The 26,356-nt window shown below is 40.9% G+C and overlaps 1 protein-coding gene across 1 annotated transcript in view; it reads left to right on the forward strand.

Annotated features, from left to right (window-relative positions):
• The window catches only part of PDE1C (phosphodiesterase 1C), a 671,297-nt gene that overhangs the window by 303,817 nt on the left and 341,124 nt on the right, over positions 1 to 26,356 (forward strand). The window contains exons 6-7 of the mRNA XM_070726332.1: positions 1,452 to 1,634; positions 6,629 to 6,695. Coding sequence (XP_070582433.1) covers positions 1,452 to 1,634; positions 6,629 to 6,695 — 250 coding nt within the window. The remainder of the gene's footprint in view (positions 1 to 1,451; positions 1,635 to 6,628; positions 6,696 to 26,356) is intronic.

The following is a 26,356-nucleotide window of genomic DNA, read 5'->3' on the forward strand; positions in this document are numbered from 1 at the left end:
AGGAGCCTCCCTCCCTTTGTCACTCAATTCGGCAGCGCAAGCCTCCATTTTCTTGGATGATTATGTTTGCACATGCCTGATGGGAGGGGGTGTAGGGTACAGCTTCCCTGATGACAGCCGGTACACATTGATTGGTTGTTCCAGGTGGCAGGAGTTTTAATTACTCGGATTGGTTGCCGCATCTGACAGCTCCTTATATAAGGGCTGTCAGGGCACACCTGAGAGGATTCATTACTGCTTGCTGTTCCTTGCTGTTCCATGCTGTTGGTGTTCCATTCTAATAAAAGGTTTGACTGTTCCTCGTCTCCCTAGCCTCTGTTTAACACATACAAAAATCATTTTTCTTCTAATAAAGTTTTTTAAAGACATGTCTATGTTTCCCCAGAAATACCACAACAATTAGCAAATATGTTATCTTAAGAAATGAAAATGGTGTTATTACAATCTTCTTTTACCAAGTTTCCATCAAACACTTTCTCTTATCTAACAGCTGCAGCTGTCCTCAATTTTTATTAAAATGAAAATAATATTTAATATGGCATAGATTAAACTTATCTACCTGGTCCCATCCAGAAAGCATAAGGTTGAAATGAATTTTTTGCATGATAACTCAACAACAGTAATAATAATTTATTGTTTTATTTAGTAGGATGTGTAAATGTTTACCATGGATATTTTAAATTATGATCACCATTATAGTTTGTTAACTGTAAGGAGTCCTTGCACATTATGACAACATAAAAATGCAAGTAAATTAACATAATAAACAAATGCAATTCAATTCAACTGAAATTAACTTGAAAATCATTATTACTAAAACCATTAACATCTCAAAACTTGATAAAAGAGATTTATTTTTGTCATTTGTCCAATACTGAGATGGCTAGGCCAAAGCCATTCTATAAAGAAGACATTCCAATTCAGTGTTAAAGTTTGGTATAGAAGACTTGAAAGGTTTGGAAGAACTGTAGAAGAAATAGTTTTAATTTTTAACCACTGAAAATTTACTACTAACAAGCATGAGGTTTTATGTTTTCTTTTGATTCTTCAAATTATTGAAATCTCTCTACTATAGAATAACTTATCATGAGCTTTTGAAATGGTAAAAGAATGGAAAAGACATCAGACACACATTTTGGCTGAATCACTAGCATTTGAAAATATGCTAAGTATAAATGCACAGTTGAAACCTGGATATACTGCAGTTTTAATCATGAATAACTCTAAAAGATAATGTGCGCTACATGATTATTGTGTCTTCTAAAAATAAACTATCAGTAATAGTTTTAATTAAATTTAGCTCTTCTGCAGAATGAAATAATATAAAACTAAGTTATAAATTCACTAACCAATAGATTTATACATGGGTTTTACATGTTTGACAATGGGAAGAATATTGTTTACAGATAATAATACAAATATAGATATCATTTTTTCACTGACCTTTTCAGACGCATCTTGGACAAAGAAGATGACCTTAGTGATATCCAATCTGACTCTGTGCCTTCAGAGGTACGAGATTGGCTGGCTTCTACTTTCACCCGACAGATGGGTATGATGCTAAGAAGAAGTGAAGAAAAGCCACGATTCAAAAGCATTGTTCATGCAGTTCAAGCTGGAATATTTGTTGAGAGGTAAAAGGCAGTGTACAGAGATTGTTGATTTTATCTTTAATTTTGAATAAAGGCTATTTAATTTTTTAAAACATTCTAATGATAATTAGTGCCTTCTTGGCTAAAGGAAATCTGTTTGCTGTTGCCAAATACTAGGGCCAAGAAAGCAAGACTGGCCCAAGATCACCCAATTGGCTTCATGCCTGAAGTGGAACTAAAACTCATGGTCTCCAGGGTCTTAGTCTTGATGACTATACCAAATTTGTTGTCTTTCTTATGGTGTACAAAGATAAATAACCATGAACAAAACAATATCATTACCACAAACATACATACTACAACTATCATAACAAATTGGATTAAAAGATTTAAGAAGATAATTTTATTCTCATTAATTTTAATTGTTGGTATAAACTTAAATCCAATCCAATTTTAGGTCTTAGAAAAGGAAAAGGGAATTATCTCCCTTTTTTAATAGATGAGAGCTAGAAAACAAGTGTAAGGCCAGCCACTTGAGACTGGCTGCCATTTGCTGTGGGGCCGGAAGAACACCGCCACAGTCACCAAAGCCAGGGGAGGGAGATCTTGAGAGAATGTGTGAGATCACCCAGCAAGCCCAGTGTCCCAATGCTGAGCAGAAGGGACCAGAAAGTGGAGTGGTGAACCCCTGTATTCACCTTTGGGGGCCGAGTAAGAATTTTTGGCAGCTGCAGCACATTTCATGTTTTGGCCATTTTGTCCATCTCCTGTCCCCAGCTCCCACACTGGGAGCTGGGGACAGGAGAAATTAAGGGGTGCTTGGCATTTATTAGATTCTTATGACTAGGTCAATTGGCTTCAATCCCTATGGTCATTGGGGTGGCAGAAAGGGGCGGAAAAAGGAGGGCTAACAGCAACTGCATGATCTCCTTTAGGGCACCTTTTGGAAGGTGATGGGCTGCCCCTTCCCAGAAGCTCCATACAGATGTAGTTCAAGTATTGGGGCTCACCTATGGCAGGCCTACAGGTGAGGAACTGGGGGTGAGCCTTCCCACATGCCTTGAGGCATGGTGGAGAGCAAGGGAAGGCCAAGGCCAAAGCCAAGGAGCTTTCCCCATAGCTGCCCAGGAATGTTATAGACATTGATTTCCACCCCATTTGGTTTACCTCGGCAGGTCTAGAAAGAAAATTAATAAAGTGACCCATAGGACCCATCTCTGTTCTCCATGTGATTATTCTGCATCCGACACAATTATAGTTGTTTTGATTCATGGTGAAAAGAAATCCAGAATTCATTTTGTTAGGACCAATAAAATGTCACAAATAATATACAAATTTTCAAGTTATCTAAAATTCTTTTTGGGCTAGACCTTACTTTAAAAGGGAGAAAAGAATAACAAATACCAAAATTGGTTAGATATTTCTGTTATAAGATCTACAGTTCAGTCAATTCCTAAAAATAAATTGCAGACAGAATGCATAATTTATGCTAATTATTGTTAGTGGCATAGTAAAATACTTAGGAATTTGGTTATCAGCTAAATGTAATTTGATAAAAGAGAATAATTACCAGAAATTATTAAAAGATATCCAGAATGACTTAGCAAGATGGTCCAAATCAATGTTCCCTCTAATTTTTTTTTGGTGTGGGCAGAAAAGTATAGTGTCTGAGCGGCACATTTTCATGCCTGAGCACCTGAATTTTTTTCACAGATGTCACCCAAGACAACCACAAAATCAGTGCTATTTGAAACCCAAAATTATGTTTATTCATAATTAAAAATGCTATACAGTGGTACCTCGGTACTCGACCACAATTCGTTCCAGAAGTGTGGTCGAGAACCGATTTGGTCGAGTACCGAATTTATTTATCCCATAGGAAATAATGGAAATGGATTTAATTGGTTCCCAGCCCCTGTTAACTCGCTGGGAACCAATTAAATCTATTTTCTTTATTTCCAATGGGATAAATAAATTCTCTACTCCAAGCTGCAGGAAAGGTGGGGGCTGCTGCAATCCCGGCAGCTTTGGGGGGCTCTCTTCCTCATTGCTTCCTTTTATTACCTGTAAGGAGCTTCAAAAACTTTTTCCCTGTGGCTGCAACAGCGGCGATTTCCCTTCCAGTAGCAACAGCGCCGGGAACGTCACGTGATGAAGGGAAGCCGGCGGAGCCATCTCAGCAATTGCTGCCGCTCCAGCAGCTTCCCTTCATTACGTGACTTCCCGGCGCTCTTGCTACTGGAAAGGAAGCCACCGCTGTTGCAGCCACAGGGAAAAAGGAGCCCCCAGAAGCTGCCATCCCGGCAGCTTCAGGGGGCTGAGGAGCTCTCTAAGAGCTCCAAGCTGCAGGAAAGGTGGGGGCTGTTGCAATCTTGGCAGCTTCTGGGGGCTCCTTTCCTCATTGCTTCCTTTTATTACCTGTAAGGAGCTTCAAAAACTTTTTCCCTGTGGCTGCAACAGTGGCGATTTCCCTTCCAGTAGCAAGAGCGCCGGGAAGTCACGTAATGAAGGGAAGCTGCTGGAGTGACAGCAATTGCTGAGATGGCTCCGCCGGCTTCCCTTCATCACGTGACGTTCCCGGCGCTCTTGCTACTGGAAGGGAAATCGCCGCTGTTGCAGCCACAGGGAAAAAGTTTTTGAAGCTCCTTACAGGTAATAAAAGGAAGCAATGAGGAAAGGAGCCCCCAGAAGCTGCCAAGATTGCAACAGCCCCCACCTTTCCTGCAGCTTGGAGCTCTTAGAGAGCTCCTCAGCCCCCTGAAGCTGCCGGGATTACATTTCGGATAATGAACAAAATTTTCTCTGGCTGTTCGGTATCTGAATTTTTGTTCAGATACCGAAGCAAATTTTTGCCGAAAATTTTGTTAGTTATCCGAAATGTACGAGAAAGGAAGCGTTCGAGTACCGAGGTACCACTGTATATCAGTATCACTTATAATACTGCAAGTCTGCATCTGCAATATTAAAATGCTGTATGGTATTTGGTGGCACAATTGAAGAGCTCCTGCTGTGCAGTGGGGAGAGGGGGAAGCAACTGGCTACAAATGGCTATGCAAAGCTCAGCTGAAGTGAGTCATCAAGGCTGTGCGGCACTTGAAAGTCCTGTGCTAAAGTTTGATTTCCTGTGAGTGGCTGCACAGCTGCTCACCTTAGAGGGAACAGTGGTCCAAATTACAAATATCACTATTAGGTAGAATATCTGTTATTAAAATGAATATACTTCCAAAATTTCTTTATTTATTCCAAACTGCCCAATAAGAAATGAACAAACATTTTATAACCAGTTAGATAAAGCAGTCAGGAAATTTATTTAGATGGGGGGAAAACCCAGAATTAAATACAAACTTTTACAAGATGTAAAAAGTCAAGGAAGTGTATGGGTTTACCAAATTGGAAGATATATTACCAAGTAACTATGGCCTTATGGTTAAAAGATTGGGTAACTTTGGAAAATAAAAGACTCTTAACTATTGAAGCCCACGACCTGCAACATGGGTGGCACAAATATTTGTGGAACAAGGAAGAAAAAATACATAGATATTTTAAAAATCATTATATTACAGGCATATTGATACAAAATTGGCTAGAAATAAAAAAAAAAAACTTTAATATTCCAAAATGGCTTTCCCCCTTAGAGGCAATAATAATTTAATTGAGATAAACAATACTATTACATATCAAAAACTGCTACTAGACCAAAATAAACTTAAATCAAGGTCAAAGTTAGCAGAAGAAGGCATAATTATAGAGTGGTGGCCTTATCTTCAGTTACAGAACAAATATAAATTTGATCTTGAAAAATTTGGTTTTCAATTTAGAGAGCAGGAAATTGATAAAATCTTTTTAAGCCCAGGGGTAAAGCAATTATAAATGTTTGTTAAACAAGGAAATGGGAGAAGAGGGAGTCAAAGAAGTGATGATAAAATGGGCACAGAATATAAACCACGTGATAGACTTGGAGAAATGGGAATCCCTTTGAAGCTACAATTTGAAATTGACTATTTTGGCTGCTTATAAAGACAATCTTTATAAAAATTTACCATTGTTCATCTTACACCAGTTAAATTAGTCAAAATCTATCAAAGAAGATCTCCAAACTGCTGGAAGTGTAAAAATGAGATAGGAACATACTACCATATGTGGTGGACCTGTGGGGAGGCTAGACATTTCTGGAGGAAAATATGGAAATGGGCAAAAGAAATTACTTTAGTTCAGTTAAATTTGAACCAGAAATTTTTATACTGGGAATGATTGATAGCAATATTAAAAAAGAGGATAAATACCTTATTGTACACTTGATCACTGCTGCTAAAATATGCTACGCCCAAAATTGGAAAAAGGACTACATACCCACAAATGTACATATTATAAATAAAATAATGGAATTGGCTGAAATGAATAGGTTAACTATGCGGATTAAAGACAGAGAAGATACAGTCTTCTACAAAATTTTGGACAAATGTTATAATTTGAGAAGAGAACTGAGAAAAACTGAGAACAATTGAGAACAATTAGTTTTTGCCCACATCGCAAAGAGGAATTTTACTAAAATTGAAATTAAGACCTTTTTTCCTTAACTCAGTCATGCCATAATATTTATAGACTAGAATTGTTTTGTTAGCCCCTTTTCTTTTGGTATTACCTTTGAATTTTTTTTTATGATTCATTTTTATTATAACTTTAAAACGGAAAGATATTAAAATTTTTACTGTTTGTTTTTAAGAAATATAGTTAATTTAGGAAAATGTGAAAAATATAGATATGGTAATCTGCAAGTTAAATATTATATTGTAAATTTACAAAATATAATAAGGAAAGAAGGAGAGAGCAAATTATCTCTTCAATTGTTACTTTATTTTACTTTTGTTATTCCAAATTTCTTCTTGTTTTTCATTTTTTGTATTTTATTTTCTTTTTCTTTTTTTCTTCAAATGTGTTCATATCTGTTTTTGATTTCAGTTTTGTATTGTGCATTAAAAAAATTAAATTAATTTTTTTTAAAAAATCTTTAATAATGATTTTTTTTATCATGATAGAATGTACAGGCGTACATCCAATATGGTTGGACTTAGTTATCCCCCAGCTGTAATCGCAGCACTAAAGGTAATATCAATGGATAGTTTTTTATTATACAATATTGAAATATTATAGTCTTGATTTGATTTTTGTAGTATATATTTTGTTTTCTCTAAATTTTATTTTCATATTAAATGAAATTTGCTTAAAGAAACAAATATGCACAATATATTTAATCCTTATAGGCATCCATTCTGAACCCTGATATTACCAAAATAAGAAATGTCAATGTTGCTGTTCTTATTGTACACATGTTGTAAATAAGATTTACATCATTGTCTAAGTTTTGTCACTTTCCCCTCCATTCTTGTACATATTCAGCAGGTTCTGACCAGTTCTGGAGAAACAGTAGTGGAAATTTTGAGTAGTTCAGAGAACCAGTAAATATCACCTCTAACTGGCCTCATCTACATCTATTTTCTGCCTCCCAAGTCCCAGTTGATCAGGAGGAAATGGGGATTTCGCAGTAATTTTCCCCTGGAGTAGGGAGGGAATAGACATTTTACAGTATTCTTCCCCTGCCACGCCCACCAAGCCACACCCACCAAGCCATACTTGAAACATTTAGGTACTTGAAACATTTACATGGAAGTATAAAATATTATTTGAGTCAGCAAAGGGAATGGAAGAATTCCCATTTAACTACTGTTCAAGAACACAACTATTTTTTTAAATAAATGTTTTTCTTGTACATTTTCCTTTATTCTACATTACAATTTCAATGTTGTAACAACAGTATAATGATTGTATCAAGTCCTTTAAAAAATATACATGTTGCACATCCTAATCATAACCATTATTCTCTTATATATAGTCCAGAGGCGGATTCCCATTACCATCGCTACTGGTGCACTGTACACACAGCTTTGGTTGTCTTGTATGTACACACATATGCAGAAGCCAAAAATCTCCAAAATCTCATATTAATATGCATCCCCCTGTGATATTTTGTTTCTGTACATGCGCACAAAGCAAAAATATGCTGGGATGCATGCACATGCATACAAGAGAACTGAAGCTGCGCACATAGCACACCATTCACTACATGTGTACTGTCCTCTACTGTACTGGTAGCAAACCACTACTGATATAGTCTCTTTTTAAATACATTATTTTGTACATCATAGGTATATCTATTATTTCCATAGTTATACCATAACACTCTATACATTTATCACTCTTATAATGGTCTGATAATAATATTGCTTACATTATTATGTGTATCTTTGTTCATTTATTTATTTTAAATTTGTTAATATTCTTTTGTCTTAAATTTCTAATCTCTGGTCTATTATCTAGACCAGTGTTTTTCAACCAGTGTGCCGGGGCACACTAGTGTGCCGTGAGACATGGTCAGGTGTGCCGCGAAGCTCAGAGAGAGAAAGCAAGAGAGAAAGAAAGAAAGAGAGAGAGAGAGAAAGAAAGCAAAAGAGAGAAAGAGCGAGAGAGAGAAAGAGAACAAGAAAGAGAGAGAAAGCAAGAGAGAGAGAAAGTGAACAAGAGAAAGAAAGAAAGAGAGAGAAAGAAAGAAAGCAATAGAGAGAAAGAGAGGGAGGGAAGGAGAGAGAGAGAAAGACAGAGGGAGGGAGGGAGAAAGAAAGAGAGCAAAAAAGAGAGGAAGGAAGAGAAAGAAAGAGGGATGGAGAGAGAAAGAAGGAAGGGAGAGAAAGAGGGAGGGAGAGAGACATAGAGCGAAAGGGAGGAAGAGAGAGATAATTTTTTTGTCCAAACTTTTTTTAGCCCCCACCCTCCCCCCGCTCAATGTGCCCCAGGGTTTCATAAATGTAAAAAATGTGCCGCGGCTCAAAAAAGGTTGAAAATCACTGATCTAGACATTTATACAATAAGTCCCATATTGAGTAATACTCTGTTTCTCCTTTATCTTTAAGTCGCATTGTTGTGTCCCCAGTAACAGCAGGGAGCATACCTGTAGGGTTTCTAAAACAGCAGGAAATCTTACTTCACTGGTTGGCTGCTGAGTAATGACAGCCTGTTAAAAAAGGAGTTATAGGAGGGTTTTACACTGACTCCTTGTTTTAGCCTGTATGCATTGGGTTTGGTTTTATGTGTTTATTGCTACAATAATGTGAAACCTTTCTACCTCGGAGCTTGTCCAGTATATAACACTGGCAACGAAGGGGATTGTTGACCTGTGCTTGTGTCCAATTGATCCTCCTGCTGCTCTTCATTATTCTTCATTGCTCTATGTCCGTCTCTTCGGCTCCGTCCAAATGCTGTTGGCTTTAGAGGATGTTTGCTCAATTGAGCCATATCCTAGCTAGTTTCCAGCTGGCTGTTTAAGTTGCTTTCTGCCTTCCTGTAAGTAGCTAGCTTTCTTTGCTTGTTCCTATTTGGACTTGGACTTAATTCTGTTCTACTCTGCCACCTGCTAGCCAACACCATGTCTCGTACCAACGCTGGCTCTTTTATTTTTGGACCATTTGCTTCAGGTGAGGAGACCTCCAGTGTTTTGAGGTTTACCTTCGAGTAAATGGTTTGACTGGGTTGCCTCCAGACAGAAAGAGTGCTTGTTATTTGAATGCCTGTTATTTGATTGCCTCCAGACAGAAAGAGTGCTTGTTATTTGAATACCACATTTACAACAGCTTGTGCGCTTGTGGCCCCTACAGTAGTCTACAAAATTCTGTGGACAGAATTGCAGACTAAACTTCATGCCTATTATGCACCAGCACCTTCCATAATCACCCATCGATTTGCATTTTGCCAGTGGCTGCAGGGTGAAGGGCAAAGTATTAATATGTACATGGCATCAGTTAGGGAGGCAGCCCAGCAATGCGAGTTTACAGATTTGGACAATTCCCTGCTTGAGCAGTTTGTGTGTGGTGTGAGGGACCTTGGTCTCCAATGGGTCTTTGCCAAGCTGGATATGGTGCAGGCTTATCAGCAGTTGTCAGTGGATGATGCTACTGCTGAAGCTCTAGCATTGATCACTCACAGTGGGGCATTCCATTGCCATCATCTGCAGTTTGGCGTAAGAGTGGCCCCAGGCCTATTTCAGAGCATCATGGAGTGATTGCTCACAGGCTTGCCTGCATTCATCCCATATTTTGACGACATTCTAATTTCAGCCTCTGAGGTGTTACCGGTTTGTGGCCAAGAGGATAAAACAACGTGTATCAGAGAGTTTAATGTGTGGTTAAGGCAGTGGTGTAAAGCTGAAGGTTTTGGCTATGTAAGTCATGATGTCAGTAGGTGGTCTAATAGGGAGTTGTTTAAGAGGGATGGTTTGCATCCATCATACAGAGGTACCCAGGTGCTCGGTGAGGAATTCAGAACTTTTTTGGACAGGCATTTAAACTAGGTAAAGGGGACAGAGATGTAACTGATGTGGGTGATTTCTGTCCCCGACCAATGAGGATAAAGCAGTTTTTGGAAGCTTATGAAAAGGGAGCTGCAAATAATATAGATGTAGTTGTTGATGATAAGGGGCAAACTAATAACGAAAATAATGTTCTTCGGGTAATGTGCACAAATGCTCGAAGCTCGAGCAACAAGCTCTGTGAATTAATGGCCATAATATCTAGAGATAATTTGGACCTGGTTGCCATAACTGAGACATGGTTTAAGGATTCTAATGAATGGGAAATATCCATACCAGGATATACACTGTATAGGAAGGATAGAATAGAGAGAAGGGGAGGTGGAGTAGCCATTTATATTAAAGAAAGTCTAAAAACAACACTAATTCAAAATACGTGTCAAGATCTAGAGACTCTCTGGATTTGCATGCAAAATAAAGAAGGTTCTGTCATTAGAATTGGGGTGATCTATAGGCCTCCAGGGCAATCCGAGGAATATGACAACAAGATGGTGGATGAAATTACCCAAATGGCAGTAAAGGGAGATATTGTGGTTATGGGTGATTTCAACATGCCTGATGTTGACTGGAATATCCCCAGTGCCCTTACATGCAAAAGTAAGAATATAGTAGAGGCCTTTACAGGAGCAGCTCTGGCACAGCTGGTTAAGACACCAACTAGAGGGGAGAATATTCTAGATTTAGTTTTTATGAATGGGAATTGGGTTTCAGATGTCAAGGTGGGAGAAAATTTAGGTTGCAGTGACCATCTATGTTTGTGGTTTGATGTAAAAACTCATTGTGAGCAATCCTATAATGCAACCAAAGTATTGGATTTCAGAAAAATTTTTTTTAATGCAATGGGAGAATATTTAGATAATGAATTAAAGGGGAGGGATAAAATGGCAGGAGCGAGCATCCAGTGGACTGTATTAAAAAAGGTCATCTTAAAAGCCACTGGACTGTATGTAAGACAAATAACTAAAGGTAAAAGGAAGAAGAAACCGCTATGGTTTAGCAATGATGTAAGGGCTATAGTCAATGAAAAAAAGGCTGCCTATAGGAGGTATAAAGAGTCTGGAAGTATAGATGATAGGGAGGTGTATAAAATGAGACAGAAGGAGGCGAAACAGATAATATATGATGCTAAAGCCTCAAAAGAGGAAGAAATTGCCAAATCTGTAAAGAAGGGGGATAAAACCTTCTTCAGATATATTAATGATAAGAAGAAGAAAAGCTGCGGCATCATGAAGCTTATACCGGGAATAATACATGCATTAATGGGAATAAGGAGATCGCTGACCATTTCAATAGCTACTTCTGTTCAGTTTTCTCAAAAGACACCTTACAAAATAATACTATAGAGGGATATAGCATTGCTTCCAACTGTACGGATTCAGCTCCAGTGATCTTAGAAGCCGATGTCTTAGAAGAACTTGAACGATTAAAGATAAATAAGGCAATGGGTCCAGATGGCATCCACCCCAGAGTTCTTAAAGAACTCAGAACTGTCATTACTACCCTCCTGACTGATTTGTTTAACCAATCGTTGTTAACAGGAGAAGTTCCTGAGGATTGGCGAATGGCCAGTGTTGTGCCTATTCACAAGAAGGGCAGTAGAGAAGAAGCTGGTAACTACAGGCCAGTTAGCTTGACATCAGTTGTAGTTAAAATGATGGAGACTCTACTGAAAAAGAGGATAAATCAGCACCTAAAAAACAATAACTTATTGGACCCAAATCAGCATGGCTTTACTGAAGGCAAATCATGTCAGACTAATCTCATTGATTTCTTTGACTATGTCACAAAGGTGTTGGATGAAGGTGGTGCCGTGGATATTGCCTACCTGGACTTCAGCAAAGCCTTTGATACGGTTCCACATAAAGAGCTGATAGATAAATTAGTGAAGATTGGACTTAATCCCTGGATAGTTCAATGGATTTGCAGCTGGCTGAAGCGTAGACATCAGAGAGTTATTGTTAATGGCGAGTATTCTGAGCAGAGTCAGGTTACAAGCGGTGTGCCACAAGGGTCTGTTCTGGGTCCTATTCTTTTTAATATATTTGTGAGTGACATAGGGAAAGGTTTGGTAGGGAAGGTTTGCCTATTTGCCGATGACTCTAAAGTGTGCAATAGGGTTGATATTCCTGGAGGCGTCTGTAATATGGTAAATGATTTAGCTTTACTAGATAAATGGTCTAAGCAATGGAAACTGCAGGTTAATGTTTCCAAATGTAAAATAATGCACTTGGGGAAAAGGAATCCTCAATCTGAGTATTGTATTGGCAGTTCTGTGTTGGCAAATACTTCAAAAGAAAAGGATTTAGGGGTAGTGATTTCTGACAGTCTCAAAATGGGTGAACAGTGCAGTCAGGCGGTAGGGAAAGCAAGAAGGATGCTTGGCTGCATAGCTAGAGGTATAACAAGCAGGAAGAGGGAGATTATGATCCCACTATATAGAATGCTGGTGAGACCACATTTGGAATACTGTGTTCAGTTCTGGAGACCTCACCTACAAAAAGATATTGACAAAATTGAACGGGTCCAAAGACGGGCTACAAGAATGGTGGAAGGTCTTAAGCATAAAACGTATCAGGAAAGACTTAATGAACTCAATCTGTATAGTCTGGAGGACAGAAGGAAAAGGGGGGACATGATCGAAACATTTAAATATATTAAAGGGTTAAATAAGGTCCAGGAGGGAAGTGTTTTTAATAGGAAAGTGAACACAAGAACAAGGGGACACAATCTGAAGTTAGTTGGGGGAAAGACCAAAAGCAACATGAGAAAATATTATTTTACTGAAAGAGTAGTAGATCCTTGGAACAAACTTCCAGCAGACGTGGTAGATAAATCCACAGTAACTGAATTTAAACATGCCTGGGATAAACATATATCCATCCTAAGATAAAATACAGAAAATAGTATAAGGGCAGACTAGATGGACCATGAGGTCTTTTTCTGCCGTCAGACTTCTATGTTTCGATGTTTCTAATTCAGAATTATTATCGCGTCTCAAAGTTGTTCTATTGAGATTCCACCAGGCAAGTCTAAAATTGAAAAGAAGCAAATGATAGATAGGGGTACCAGGGTAGAGTGCTTGGGTTATATGGTGGATTCCTTGGGCATCCACCCCTCTCCTTCAAAGGTGTCCGCTATTAAGAGTGTGCCACCGCCTAAAACAAGAGGAGAGTTGTAGGCTTTTCTAGGCCTATTGAACTTTTATAGTTCATTTCTTCCAGACAAGGTGACACTGGCAGAGCCTTTACGTCGTCTCTTGGATACTAACTCACCTTGGTATTGGGGGGAGCAAGCTCAGGTATCCTTTGAGGCTGTAAAGCAGCTTTGGCTATGGTTGCTGCTGTGAAGAAATTCCATGACTATGTTTATGGTCATCCATTTATCATTTTTACTGATCATAAGCCACTTCTAGGAATTCTGTCAGGCGACAAACAAACCCCACACCTTATTTCCCCATGTATGGCTAGATGGGCTGAATTTCTCTCTGGTTATTCTTACACCTTAAATTATCACCCTGGTAAATTTTTACCCCATGCTGATGCATTAAGCTAATGTCATTTGCCCGTTCCTGTTAGTGACCCCTCTCCTATCACCAACATTTTATTGGTGGAGGAGTGGGAACCGTTACTTTCTGCTGCCACAATAGCTCAGAGTTCTTCTAAAGACCTGGTTATCTCCCAAATATTAGACTGGTAAAAAGGGGTTGGCCGGTTGCAGGCATTGACCCAAAATTTGCTGCATTTAAGACACAGCGGTTGGAATTGTCTATTCAAAAAGTCTGCCTGTTATGGGGTAACAGAGTAGTAATACCCCCAGATTTGAGAACAGCAGTTCTCCGCCTATTACATAATGGCCACCCAGGTATTGTTAGAATGAAAGCGCTAGGTCATAGTTATGTTTGGTGGCCAGGAATGGATCAGGCTATTGAATCCTGGGTTGTTACATGTTCAGTGTGCCAGGATTCGAGACCGGCCCCACCTTCTGTTACTCCTTGAGTCTGGGAACTGCCAAGAGTGCCATGAGCTAAATTGCATGTGGATTTCGTAGGCCCTTTTCATGGGTGCTACTTCATGGTCCTAGTAGATGTTTTCTCAGGCTGATACAATGAATTTCATCACAACAGAGTCCCTAATTTGATTATTGCAAAGAATATTTGCAACTCATGGCCTCCCTGATATCATTGTTAGCAATAACGGGCATCGATTTACTGCCACTGCATTTCAATTGTACTTGGCAGCCATGGGGATTTGCCATGCCAGGGCAGCACCATGGCATCCCGCTACTAATGGGAGGGCTGAGAGGGCTGTGAGATCAGCTAAGGAGACCCTGGCACATTTGAGTAATGGGAATTGGCATGATAAGATGGCTCAATATTTGTTTTGTCAACATCCCACCCCGGCCTCCAACTGTAGCTCGGCCGAAATACTGATGAGGCGTAGACTCAGAATGTGCTTGGATAGACTGCACCCTTCATTTGCTCCAGAATCTGTTGTGGAGAAGTCATCTAACCATAGAGATTTCCAGGTGGGGGACTGGGTCTTTGCTGAGAATCATGGGGGCACTCCTCATTGGCTATCAGTAGTTATTACTGAAATGACAGCCCCTGCTTCTTACAGGGTCCAGTTAGAGGATGGGAGGTTTTGGCGCAGATATGTGGACCAGCTTCGTGCTCACCACCAAGGGGCATACTCGGCTCAACCAGAGGGCATTGTCATAATTGAAGATCCACAATTGTTTCAAACACCAGTAATGGTACCACCAACTGATTCTGCATCTGATGCTCGACTAGAGGGTATTGTTACTACCGAAAGCCCTCAATTGCTTCAAATACCAGGAGTGACATCATCAATAGACTTCCTGCCCAAAGCTTCAGGTAGCACCGTTGTCATGCCGGAACCTATTAGAACTTCCAGTTCTCTACCTGAAAATGAGTTGGCAGATATCAGTGCTCTGGCCATACAGGAGGAGCCAATGATTCCCCGTCAGTCAACCAGGCAGCGTAGGCGTCCCTCATATCTTGATGAGTTTATCTGCACTTGCCAAGCGGGGAAGTCTGTTTTGTCCCCAGCAACAGCCGGGAGCACAGCGGTAGGCTTTCTAAAACAGCAGGAAATCTTACCTCACTGATTTCTTGCTGAGTAATGACAGCCTGTTATAAAAGGAGTTGTAGGAGGGTTTTACACTGACTCCTTGTTTTAGCCTTTATGCATTAGATTTGTTTTTATGTGTTTATTGCTACAATGAAGTGAGAACCTTTTTACCTCAGAGCTTGTCCATTATATAACATGCGTCATTAATCTCTCCATTTCTCCATATTCTAATATTTTCTTTATTACGATTTTATCTGTAATTGTACTTCTGTTTTTCCAATTTTGTGCATATGTAACTGCTGTTATTACGTGTAAGATTAAATATATAATTTTTAATTATAATAGTAGTAGTGGTGGTAGTAGTAGTGCACCTAATAAGAATACTTCTGGTTTTAAATTTATTTGTTATGCTATCATCTCTTCTAACCACCCTTTTACTTCTGACCAGTATTTTTTTGCCGATAAACTACATATGATAGTAAGATTCCCTTACACTTCCAGCACTCTGGTGACATATTTGGGAACATTTTTACCAGTCATGCTGGTGGCAAGTGCCATTTATAGAACATTTTGTACAGATTTTCTTTGTATGCTGTTGACATTGTTAATTTATAATTTATTTCCCATAATTTTTACTATTAATTACCACATTTATCTAATTCTATATTATACTCAATTTTTTTTGCTCATACTATCATGGTTTCCTTTACAAATTATTGCAGTGGATGCAGAGTAAGCACACGGACACATAACTGGGCTTTATGGTCACATTTATTAATTTAACTCAGGACCTGCAGAGGTAAACGAAAAAGGGCAGACCTGCCATTCAAAACATTTATGAGCAACTATAAGGCCCCTGCTGAGCAAGGGGGAGTCTCCTTGGAACTTGAACTTAAACTTAACCTCCTCTTGCTCCTAGCCACACCCATGCATGTGGGGAGGCTCACCCACCCAAGTTGTCGTCTCTGAACATGTGGTGGGCATCTCGCCTCCATATCCGGGCTGGCCTAGCCTTGTAATTATGATGGAAAGCGACCCATCACCTTCCAAAAGGTGCCCAAAGGAGATCACATAGGGATATAAGCTATAGAATTTTCCATCCCTTACTGCCATAGCAGGGGAAGGGTCGTTTACAAGGGAACCTACACTGCTCTCCCCCGCATCATCATTCAAGTACCTCTGCAGGTCCAAGACTGGGTGCCTGGCACCCCCGGGCCATTTAAAGGCCCCATCTCGGAGGTGTCACTGTCCAAACGCCATACCACAAAGTACACCCATCCCGTACAGCCCACTGTGGGCCCACACTATATGCTCGGAGGCCCCACTGTGTCACCAACTTGGCTCCATTCATCGTTCTCATGTTGCCCACCTTGGTCCAAAACCATACAAATGAGGGCCCCCACTGCATCCCAACTTGGTTCTTCATGTCGCAGGCTCTCATCATCCTGCACCCAAACGGTGTCCTCCCATGAGGGCTGCCCGTGCACACCCTGAACTTTGTGGGTGCTATACTTGGGGTCCCCCCTACTTTACATCACAGGTGAACTGTTCCCTTCACTTTTCTGGGGGGGGGGCACTTTAACAGCCAGATTCCTACATCCAGTCAAAAGGCATCCTCCCGCGAGGGCCACCTCTGCATGCCCTGCACTTCAGGGGTGCTATACCGGGGTTCCCTCCTGTTTTACATCACAGGGTGTTTCCTTTGCTTTCCCGTAGTGGACACTTTAACAGCCAGGCTCCTACATCTGTTCCAAAGGCATCCTCCCATGAGGGCAGCCCCAGCACCCCCCAAAACTTTGGGGATGCCATTCAAAAACCTGCACATCATGGTCCTAGAGCCTTCTCTCTGGGCAATCCGGCACACCCCGTAGAGTGCACCCAAATGAAGCCCCACGCAGTTAGGGGCTCCATTCCAGGACCAGGGGGGGACCCACTTCTTAACAGCCAGGTTCCTTGGCCAACTTGGACCACAGGATGCCACCCAATGGGGTGACAACTTTGCACCTTACCACACAATGAGGCAACAACCTTGTGCCACGGGGGCTCCCCGTGCTCCACTGTCGGGCTCCGACAGGTGTCTATCCTTGCTGCACTGTATGAAGGGCCAACTATGTGCTCATAGGCCTGAACGGGCCATGCGATACTCAGCATTGTCCCTCGCCACTGCTGGCTGTGCCTTATTGGGTACTGACCACTGCTTTGGCTGCCTACCTCCTCCTGGGCAAATGATTGTTTTCTGCCAGCTCATAACACTATGCCTCCTGCTGGGCTGGACACTCCGGCCTGTCGCCATTGTCACCAATGCCGCTGCACCGTTGACCCGCCCAGGAGACCTGCAACAAAACAAATTGAGCTCTTAACTTATAAATACCTCAAGATCTATCCCAGATGGTTCCTGTTATTAGTGGGGCATGGATCATTCCAACCCACAGGCACACCCTGGAGAACTCACCAATCGCCAGTCATTGACCAAGGCCCGTTGAATGTTTGAAAGGACTCCCTCATGCCAATGGCTGACATGTTTATAAAATCATTGGGAACAGAGTACTACATATAATACCAAAATGAGCAAACAGCAACCCAAATGCTGCCTTCATGTCAACCTCACCATAGATAATGGGCAGGACACTCATTGCCCTCAGCCATGTGAAGATGTAATTTTTTCACACGCAGGTGCCCGTGGACTCATAAAATATGTGATTTCATGTAAGTTACTACAGATTATTTATTTATTTATAAATAAATAATCTGTAGTAAATAAATAAATAAATAAATAAACAAATAAATCTATCTATCTATCTATCTATCTATCTATCTATCTATCTATCTATCTATCTATCTATCTATCTATTTATTAGATTTGTATGCCGCCCCTCTTCGTAGAATGAATGTCCCCAGTACGTTGTCAGGCAAAGTTTGGGAGGAAACCTAATAGGTAGAAGAAGAAAACTTTCATGGAATGAGAGCAGTAAGTGCATAATGGCCCCATTGGAAAACCTGATGATATACTGAATTTACCCCAAACCATGTGATGGGCCCATCTCTGGCTATTTATGTAACTGAAAAACCTGACTCAAATATCCCTACGTACCCTAGGATGCATATAAGTCTAGCCCCTTCGTGTGTTACCTAGTCCTGTGGAAATGTAATAGATACCCCATGAGCACCTGTGTTACCCCAGGGAATCCATACATGAGGGTGTAACTGAACGTCGCCAAACTGTACAGTCGAGTATTAATTAAAATTATACCAGGATATGAACTGGAGGTGTGTAGTGGGGTCTGTAACTGTACTGGTAATAGAATTCACTACATCATAGTCAATGTTCCTTCTAAGGCACATGTTTGCGCAGCTGCACACCCAAAAATACCCCCCTCACACTCTTTTCCAAGGCCACGCAAGGAGCTGGGCTTTGGAGTTGGGGGCGGGGAGCGACAAAAGTGTGGAGGCTGGTGAAGGTTAATTTAAATGTTGGGTACATGTCTACATGTGCTCCCCATCCCCCTGCCAGCCCGCCGTGGGGGTGGGGAGGTGCCGGCAGTAGACATCGGTGGAAGGAAAGGGAGCCGCGGCCGCCCCCGCCCCACCATGGCGCCTCAAGCCCCCTCATGACCCTGGCCTCTTGCCACTGCCCCCTGCCCACCTGATCTGCCCCTCTCTCTGGCTTTCTCCTCCTCTGCCTCCTGCCTTGGGGCATGGCTCTGCCCGCAGCAGTGGCTGCAGCAGCAGTGGCAGCGGCGGCTCCTCCTCTTCGTCATCCAGCTGCTAGCAAAGAGGCTGTGAGATGGTTTCCTCTGAGTGCTCCAGGAACGCCCGCCCCTCCCCTCTCGAGTTGCAGCCCCTTTGCTGTGAGTGCTTTCATCCCAGGCTGTCAGCGAAGGGGCTGCAGGAGAGGCGGGGCAGGCAGGCATTTCTGAAGCACATGGAGAAAATCCTCTCACAACCGGAGTGCTTCCGGAAAGCCTGCCTGGAACATTCAAAATAAGAAAAAACCTTCCCTGGCCTCCAGAGAAGAAAGGAAGAGAGAGAAAGTGAGAAAAAGAGAGGGGGGGGAGAGAAAGAGAAAGAAAGAAAGAAAGAAAGAGAGAGAGCAACAGACTGCAAGATAGAAAGAAAGAGGGAGAGAGAGAGAGGAAAAAAGCAAGAGAGAGAGATGGAGAAAGAAAGCAAGAGAGAGTGAGAGAGAAGAGAGGAAAGAAGAGAGAGAGAGAGAGAGAAATTATAGAAAAAAGGGGAGAAAAAAGAGAAATGAGAAAATGATTGAGGCAGAGAATGAGAGGAAAAAGAGAAAAACAGAGAGAGAAGTGACTCTTGATTTAAAGCATATGGTAAAAAGCACCCAAATAATAACAACAACATCTGTTTTTGGAAATGGTTCAAGAGTTCACACACACACACACACACACACACACACACACACACACACACACAAGAGGGGAGGACACAGGGATGAAAAAAGAGAGGAGAATGAGAGAGGGAATGAATGAGAGAAAAAGGGAGGAAGAGGGAGAAATGAGAAACAAATGAGACAGAAAAGGGGGAGAGACAGGAGAGGGACCCAGGAATGAGAACACTAGTAGAAATTTGAGGAGGGATGATTGATTTTTAAATATGGATTGACTATGGAATATTGATAAAAGATATATTTAGGTGTTGTTTAATATTAGGATGTATTAATTTTAAAAATTGGATTCAAATTTTAGAACTATATAGAATTACATAGGTAAAATTAATGGAAGATGTTCAGATAAATTTTCATAGTATTACTAGATTACTATGATGCTATGATAAATATTTAAGAAATGAAGATTTTAAAGCATGGATTTATTAATAGTTGTGTTTTTGGTTTGGCTGGTTGTTTTAGTTTTAATATTAATAGATTTTGGTTTTGTTTTATTATTAATTTCTTTTAATAAAAAAGAAGGGAATTTATTTATTTATTTATTCATTCATTCATTCATTCATCCATCCATCCATCCATCCATCCATCCATCCATCCATTTATTCATTCATTCATTCATTCATTCATTCATTCATTCATTCATTCATTCATTTATTTATTTATTTATGCCGCCCAGTCCTGAAGGGACTGCCGCTCAGACACTATACTTTTCCGCCCACACCGAAAAAAAATTAGAGGGAACATTGATCATAGTGTGGAGTTTTCAAGCCTCAGAAAACCTACCCCCAGATATGTAATCCACCCTAGGAAACAAGACGATGCCATGCTTTCGAGATAATGGACCAATTACATTATATACGGTCTACGGCCCATATAAACTGATGTGGCCCTGAACTGGCCAACTGATGCCCATGCTAGTAAAAGAGGCAATTAGACTCCCATAGCAGCTGGTATAAATCTTCTTTCTATGGCCTAGTTTAAATTAATGGTAATAATTACAAAGATAATAAAATTGACCCTCCCTGTAATAATAAAATGAAACCTAAGGAATAGGATCATATTTTACCAGCCGTGTTTGTTACAAATGAGGGTTTGCTATATAAAATATAAATAAATAAGCTGAATAATATAGCCGAACTTCGTTTGATAGGTTTGTGAACAGTGTGAACAAACCAAAAATGCCCACAATCTGCAACCCCCAATATTTTCATCTGTTGTGGCTTATCAACTGAAAAAGGCATCATAGTAGCAAAATGGTAACAATTATAACGACAACAATAATGACCCCCCACGTAATAATAAAAGAAATCTTAAGAATAGGACCGTGTTTTACCAGACATGTGTATTATAAATTAGGGTGCGCTATATGTAATAGAGGTAAATAAGCTGTATAGTATAGATCAGGGGTCTCAAACTCAATTTACCCGGGGGCTGCCGGAGGTAGAATCTGGGTGAGGCTGGACCGCATCAGATTTTCCACAAGAAAAGCTCTTACAAAAACATTCCAATGTTATCAAGTGTCTTTATTTTTCCATCTTATTTTGAGTTAAAAAATAAAAATAAATTAACAAATTCATAAGAAAATAAATAAATCAGTAATAAATAAATAAATAAATAAATAAAATGAAATGAAAATGATAATAATAACACAGCAGATACAGAAGACTGAAGAAACCGCATATACAGGGGGTGGACAAAACAATAAAAACACCTTGAAAAATCATCAAAATATCTTTTAATATGGTGTTGGTCCACCTTTTGCAGCAAATACAGCCTCAATTCTCCAAGGTATTGATTCATTCAAATTGTGAATTGTTTCCAAAGGAATTTTAGCCCATTCTTCAGTTAAAGCACCCTCCAGTTCTTTTAGAGACAATGGTGGTGGAAATCGACTTTTTACTTGAATCTCTAAAATCGACCAGAAATACTCAATAATGTTGAGGTCTGGTGATTGTGGTGGTCAGATGAGATGCTGAACTTCATTAGAATGTTCCTCATGCCATTCTTTAACAATTCTTGCTCTATGGATTGGTGCATTATCATCTTGAAAGATGGTATCCCCCTCTAGAAACAGTTCTTGAACCATAGGATGAATTTGGTCGGCCAAAATTCATATATAGCGATGGCTGTTAATTCTTCCATGAAGGGAAATCATTGGCCCAATGGATTTCCAAGAAATAGCACCCCAGATCATCACTGACCCCCCACCATGTTTGATGGTTGGGAGTAGGCAATCTGGATGAAATCATTCTTTTGGCTGGTCTCCAGACGTAAACACAGCCAGAGGTCAGAAAAAGGGTAAACGATGATTCGTCAGAGAAAATCACATTTTGCCACGGCTCGAGGGACCATTTCTGGTGGTTTCTACACCACTCTAAATGCTTTGAAACATTTGTCTTTGAGAGCAGTGGTTTTGTAATTGCAGCTCTTCCATGGAATCCAGATTTGTGAAGCTCCCTTCGAACAGTTTTTGTGGAAACTGGGTTCTGTACATGTCTATTGAGCTCTGCAGTGATTTTAGGAGCTGCGATCTTGAGATCTGCTCTAACAGCTTTAGAGTCCGATGGTCTCTCTCAAACATCTTCGACTTTCCACCAGACCTGTGCTTGGCTGAGGACATTTTCCCTTCTCTTTCAAAAGCAGTTATTACTTTTGAGACATTACTTCTTGAAACACCAAACATTCGGGCACTTTCTGTTACACTAGCGCCTGCCATTCGAGCACCAACAATTTGGCCTCTTTGAAAGTCTGAGAGGTCTGCCATTTCAGGAAGGTTATAACCAATTTCCTTAAATTTCTGTAAAAAAAAAAGGTAGTTTAAAAAACATATCAAATAACAGAATAAAAAACCCCCATTAAAATATTAGTTGAGAAATGTAATTATTATTATTCAGATTCAAATGTCTATTTTAACAGTTCTTTAACATTTAACGGACATAGATTGCGAGCTGGGCAGTGTTGGTGATGTCTGTGGTCTCATCAAGAGTGACTGAGTATACACTGAAACATTTTGCTTTCTCACACAGTTGATCATAAATGTCACTTGACAGTTCTGCTACGATGTTGGCAGAAAGGCTGATGTTGCTAAACTGACCTTTCTTTTCTGGACAGACAATACTTGCAGTCTGTAATATGCACTTTTTTTTTACAAATTCACTTTCTTTGAATGGCTTTCTTGCTTTGGCAATCATCTCACTAACTACGTAGCTAGCTTCGACTGCTGCATCATTCTCTTTGGTTGCTTTCTTAAAGAAATCTTGTTGCATCAGTAGATATGTTTTAAATTAGCAACCCAGTTTGCTCTCTCATTTCCCTGGTATTTTGCATACACCTCAGCTTGTCTAGTTGTGTAATGACATTTCAAATTGTAAACTTTGTGCACTGCAACTTTCTCTGTGAAAATAAGACACGTCGGGATGCCCCTGTGCTCAACAAAGAAATATTGCACTTCTCACTTTTCCTGAAATTGTCTGTGCTCATCACCAATCTTTCTCTTCACTGCACGCTTTGAAAAAGTCATGTTTGGGGCTGTGTAATATATAATTCCACTTGGTGTCACTATTTCAGTGTTTAGCGGCTAAACTTTAGCTGATGCATCTTTTCCACTTTTTTTCTGTCCTGCTGAGTAGCAACTTCCACCTCCACTTCTGAGCCCGGGGTAATGGCACATGTTCGCAATAAGCCCGGCTGATGTTCCGCCTCCAAGAGAAATATACCCCATTGTGATTGGTAGGTTCATTCAACTCTGCACACAACACTGAAAAGTGCCATTCGTATCAAACTCGGGCCGCACTAACATTAAACTTTGATATTGAGGTGGGGGGGCCACAAACTATTGTCCCGAGGGCTGCAGTTGGCCCATGGGCCGCAAGTTTCAGGCCCCTGGTACAGATGTAAACAGTGTTAATGGGCAAAAAAATGTCTGCAATGTGCGGCCCCAAAATGTTACATCTGTTGTAGCTTACAAACTAGAAAAGGCATTATAATATCTCCACACTTGACTTGGATGATCCCTTGGAGGGTAGACTTGAACTGCCCAGGAGCCGAGACCAGGGGGGGGGGGGCGTGGACAATCTGACATGCAATGCCATGGTATCACAACCCAGAGGATTTCTCCCCCCATCATGGCCCAGGGGGTTCCCCCCAGGATCCACAAATTGCCATGGAGGAAAAATGGGGGGGGGGGGCGGGACAGCCCAGTTGCCCTGTCCTGGCCTAGAAAGCGATCCCCAGAGAGCAAAGCCCCTGCAGTGGGCTCTGCTCCTACCTCTCACCCCCCAAGGGGGGGAGCCGCCGCAGGGAGGCGGACAGCCACGTAGCTCAGCCGCATGTCCATTCCATGCCACCGTTGCACTGTGCCGGCAATCCGGCTCCACTTCTGCACACATGACACATACACCTGCCCACCAGTCAGCTGGATTTTTGCTACCAGGACAGTATCCCCCTCCCATTCTGGTAGCAACCCAATACTGGTGGGCATGGCCAACTAAACATCACTCACAACAAGGTGGGATGGCACCTTGTTATGAGTGGTATCAAGTTGTCAATTTCTTACGTACTTTTACCCCCATCCTTGGGTTAACAAAATAAAAGCCTTGCTGCTGAATCTGCCTGCCAAGCAGCTTGGACTGGAAAATGCATGGCTGGGGTGGAGGAGCACTTCTCCTGAACAAGCTACTGGGTTTTGTTTTGGGGTGGGTTTCTTTTTCTGCCAAAGCCCCTCAGAGGTGCACTATATTTTAACAGAATAATTTCTGCACTACCAAATCTTACTGTACTTCATTATTGCGGTGCTGCTTGTTGCTGCTGCTGCAGGTGCTGCTGCAGCCATTGGGGCTGCCCAAGTAAAGAACTACACCAGCTCAGGGTAACTTTGAAGAGCAAGAGGGGAAGCCAAGATGCAAACCCATAGTGGCCAATCTCTGCACTCTCTCACTCCCATGCGTGCTTTCCCGCCCCAGTTTGGCATTCCTGGCATGGTGTGTGAAGGGAGGCAGACACCACACTGATGTGTTTTAAAGGTCAGAGAACTTTAACTAAGACTTCTTGTGTATTCAGGGACTACACTTTTCCCAATGATGAGTTTGGTGGTGATCTAACAAAATGACTTCCAGCTCTTCAAAATTGACTTTAAGAGCGTCCCCGTGGAAGATGCTGAAGGGTTCCCTTCTGGGTGAAGCCAAGGCTTTTTTGCCTCCTCTTTTCCTCAGAAGTGCGGTGTCTCCCTCTTTTCACTACTCCTTGTGGAAGGACACATGCCCCTGTCACCCTATTCATTAGATCTCTGCTAGACTCATCAATGGGAGAGTGCAGCCCCTGAATACATTAGAAGTCTTGGGCAAAGTTCTTCCAAAGTTTGGCTAAGTCTTTTCCCCTTCTCAGCCTTAATGTGTGTAAGCAAACAGACACACACACCTCATGACATGGGCTGCCAGGTAATGTGTGTGCTTTCTCTGTGTGTATGCCCAAGAAGGAGAAGAACTCAAGGCCAAACTTTCCTGCCTCCCTTTGCAATGGAGCTGCTTGGAACAGCTACTGTGGCCCTCCTCTTTGTGGTTTTCCCCCCTCCCCCCTACCACATCAAAGTACCTTAAAGGGACAGGTTGTGGTGGCTGCCTTCTGAGCAGCTATACTGCAAAGGGAGCCAGGAAAGTTTGGCTTTGACTTCTTCTCCTTTTTGGGCATACACATAGAGCAAACAAGTACACATCTCATGGTGTGGCCCAAGACCTTCTACAAGGAGATGGCATGTGGGGCAGTCCCTCCAGTGTAGCAGGCCATTCCCCTAGGCAGGTCTGGCTGTGAATGGCACCGGCAGGCAATGGGGTGCACATATATGATTGGCACAAAGAACAGGGTGGCAACGGGACTTCAGGCTTCTTTTTCGGCCTGTAGTTTTTGGTACTTTTGGTGCAAGAAACCTGCAGCCATTGCCTCTTTGCCAGTTGGAACAAAGCCGGCTTCTTCTGCCAAAAACTACCATGTTTTCCCCAAAATAAGACCAGGCTTTATATTTTTTGAACCCAAAAATAAGTGCTTGGCCTTATTTTCAGAGAGGTCTTGTTATTTTGGGGCATATGGAGCAAGATGAGGCCCCTTTTCCATCTTACCTGATTTCTGGTTCTGTCTCCTGGACCCTAACCAGAGAAAATGTCAGGGACTGTCTGTGCATGTGTTTAAATATTTTTGGAAAGGGATTATTTGGGGGGGGATTATTTTTGGAAAAGTTTTTTACTTTTAGGTGTATGTCCATTAAAACACTTCAAATTTAAGATTTTATTTCCCCCCACTTTCCTATCCCCTCATGTCTCTCAAGTGTTACAACTAGGTTACATCATTAACTTATATTCCAACTTCTTTATTTGTATTCATTTTCTAATCATCTATAAAACTTCTCCAAAGTCTTGTAATACTCTTTATCTTTTAATCTTAGTGTTAATTTGTTTATTTCAGCACAGTCCAAAATATTTTTTATTATCTGCTCATCTCCAGGAATGATACCTGCTTTCCACTTTTGTGCAAATACAATCTAGCTGCTGTTACTATATTAAATATATATCTTCTTTTTTGTATTTTTCTTGTATAATTCCTAAAGGAAAGATTTCTGGTTTAAAATCTCGCTTTTCTTTCACCATCTTTCATAACCATCCAAAATTTTCTTGCTTCTGTATACATCCACAATATGTGATAATAAGAACCTGGTATTTGCTGACATTTCCAACATTTTACTAATTTTTTGATATTTTTTCTGGTGACATATGCTATCTATAAAACATTTTGTACACATTTTCCTTTTATGCTGTTGCCATGGTTAGCTTGTAATTTATTTCCCATATTTGTTGTCATTTATCCAATT

Source organism: Erythrolamprus reginae, chromosome Z (assembly GCF_031021105.1).
Source record: "Erythrolamprus reginae isolate rEryReg1 chromosome Z, rEryReg1.hap1, whole genome shotgun sequence".
In the NCBI taxonomy this organism is placed as follows: Eukaryota; Metazoa; Chordata; class Lepidosauria; order Squamata; family Dipsadidae; genus Erythrolamprus; species Erythrolamprus reginae.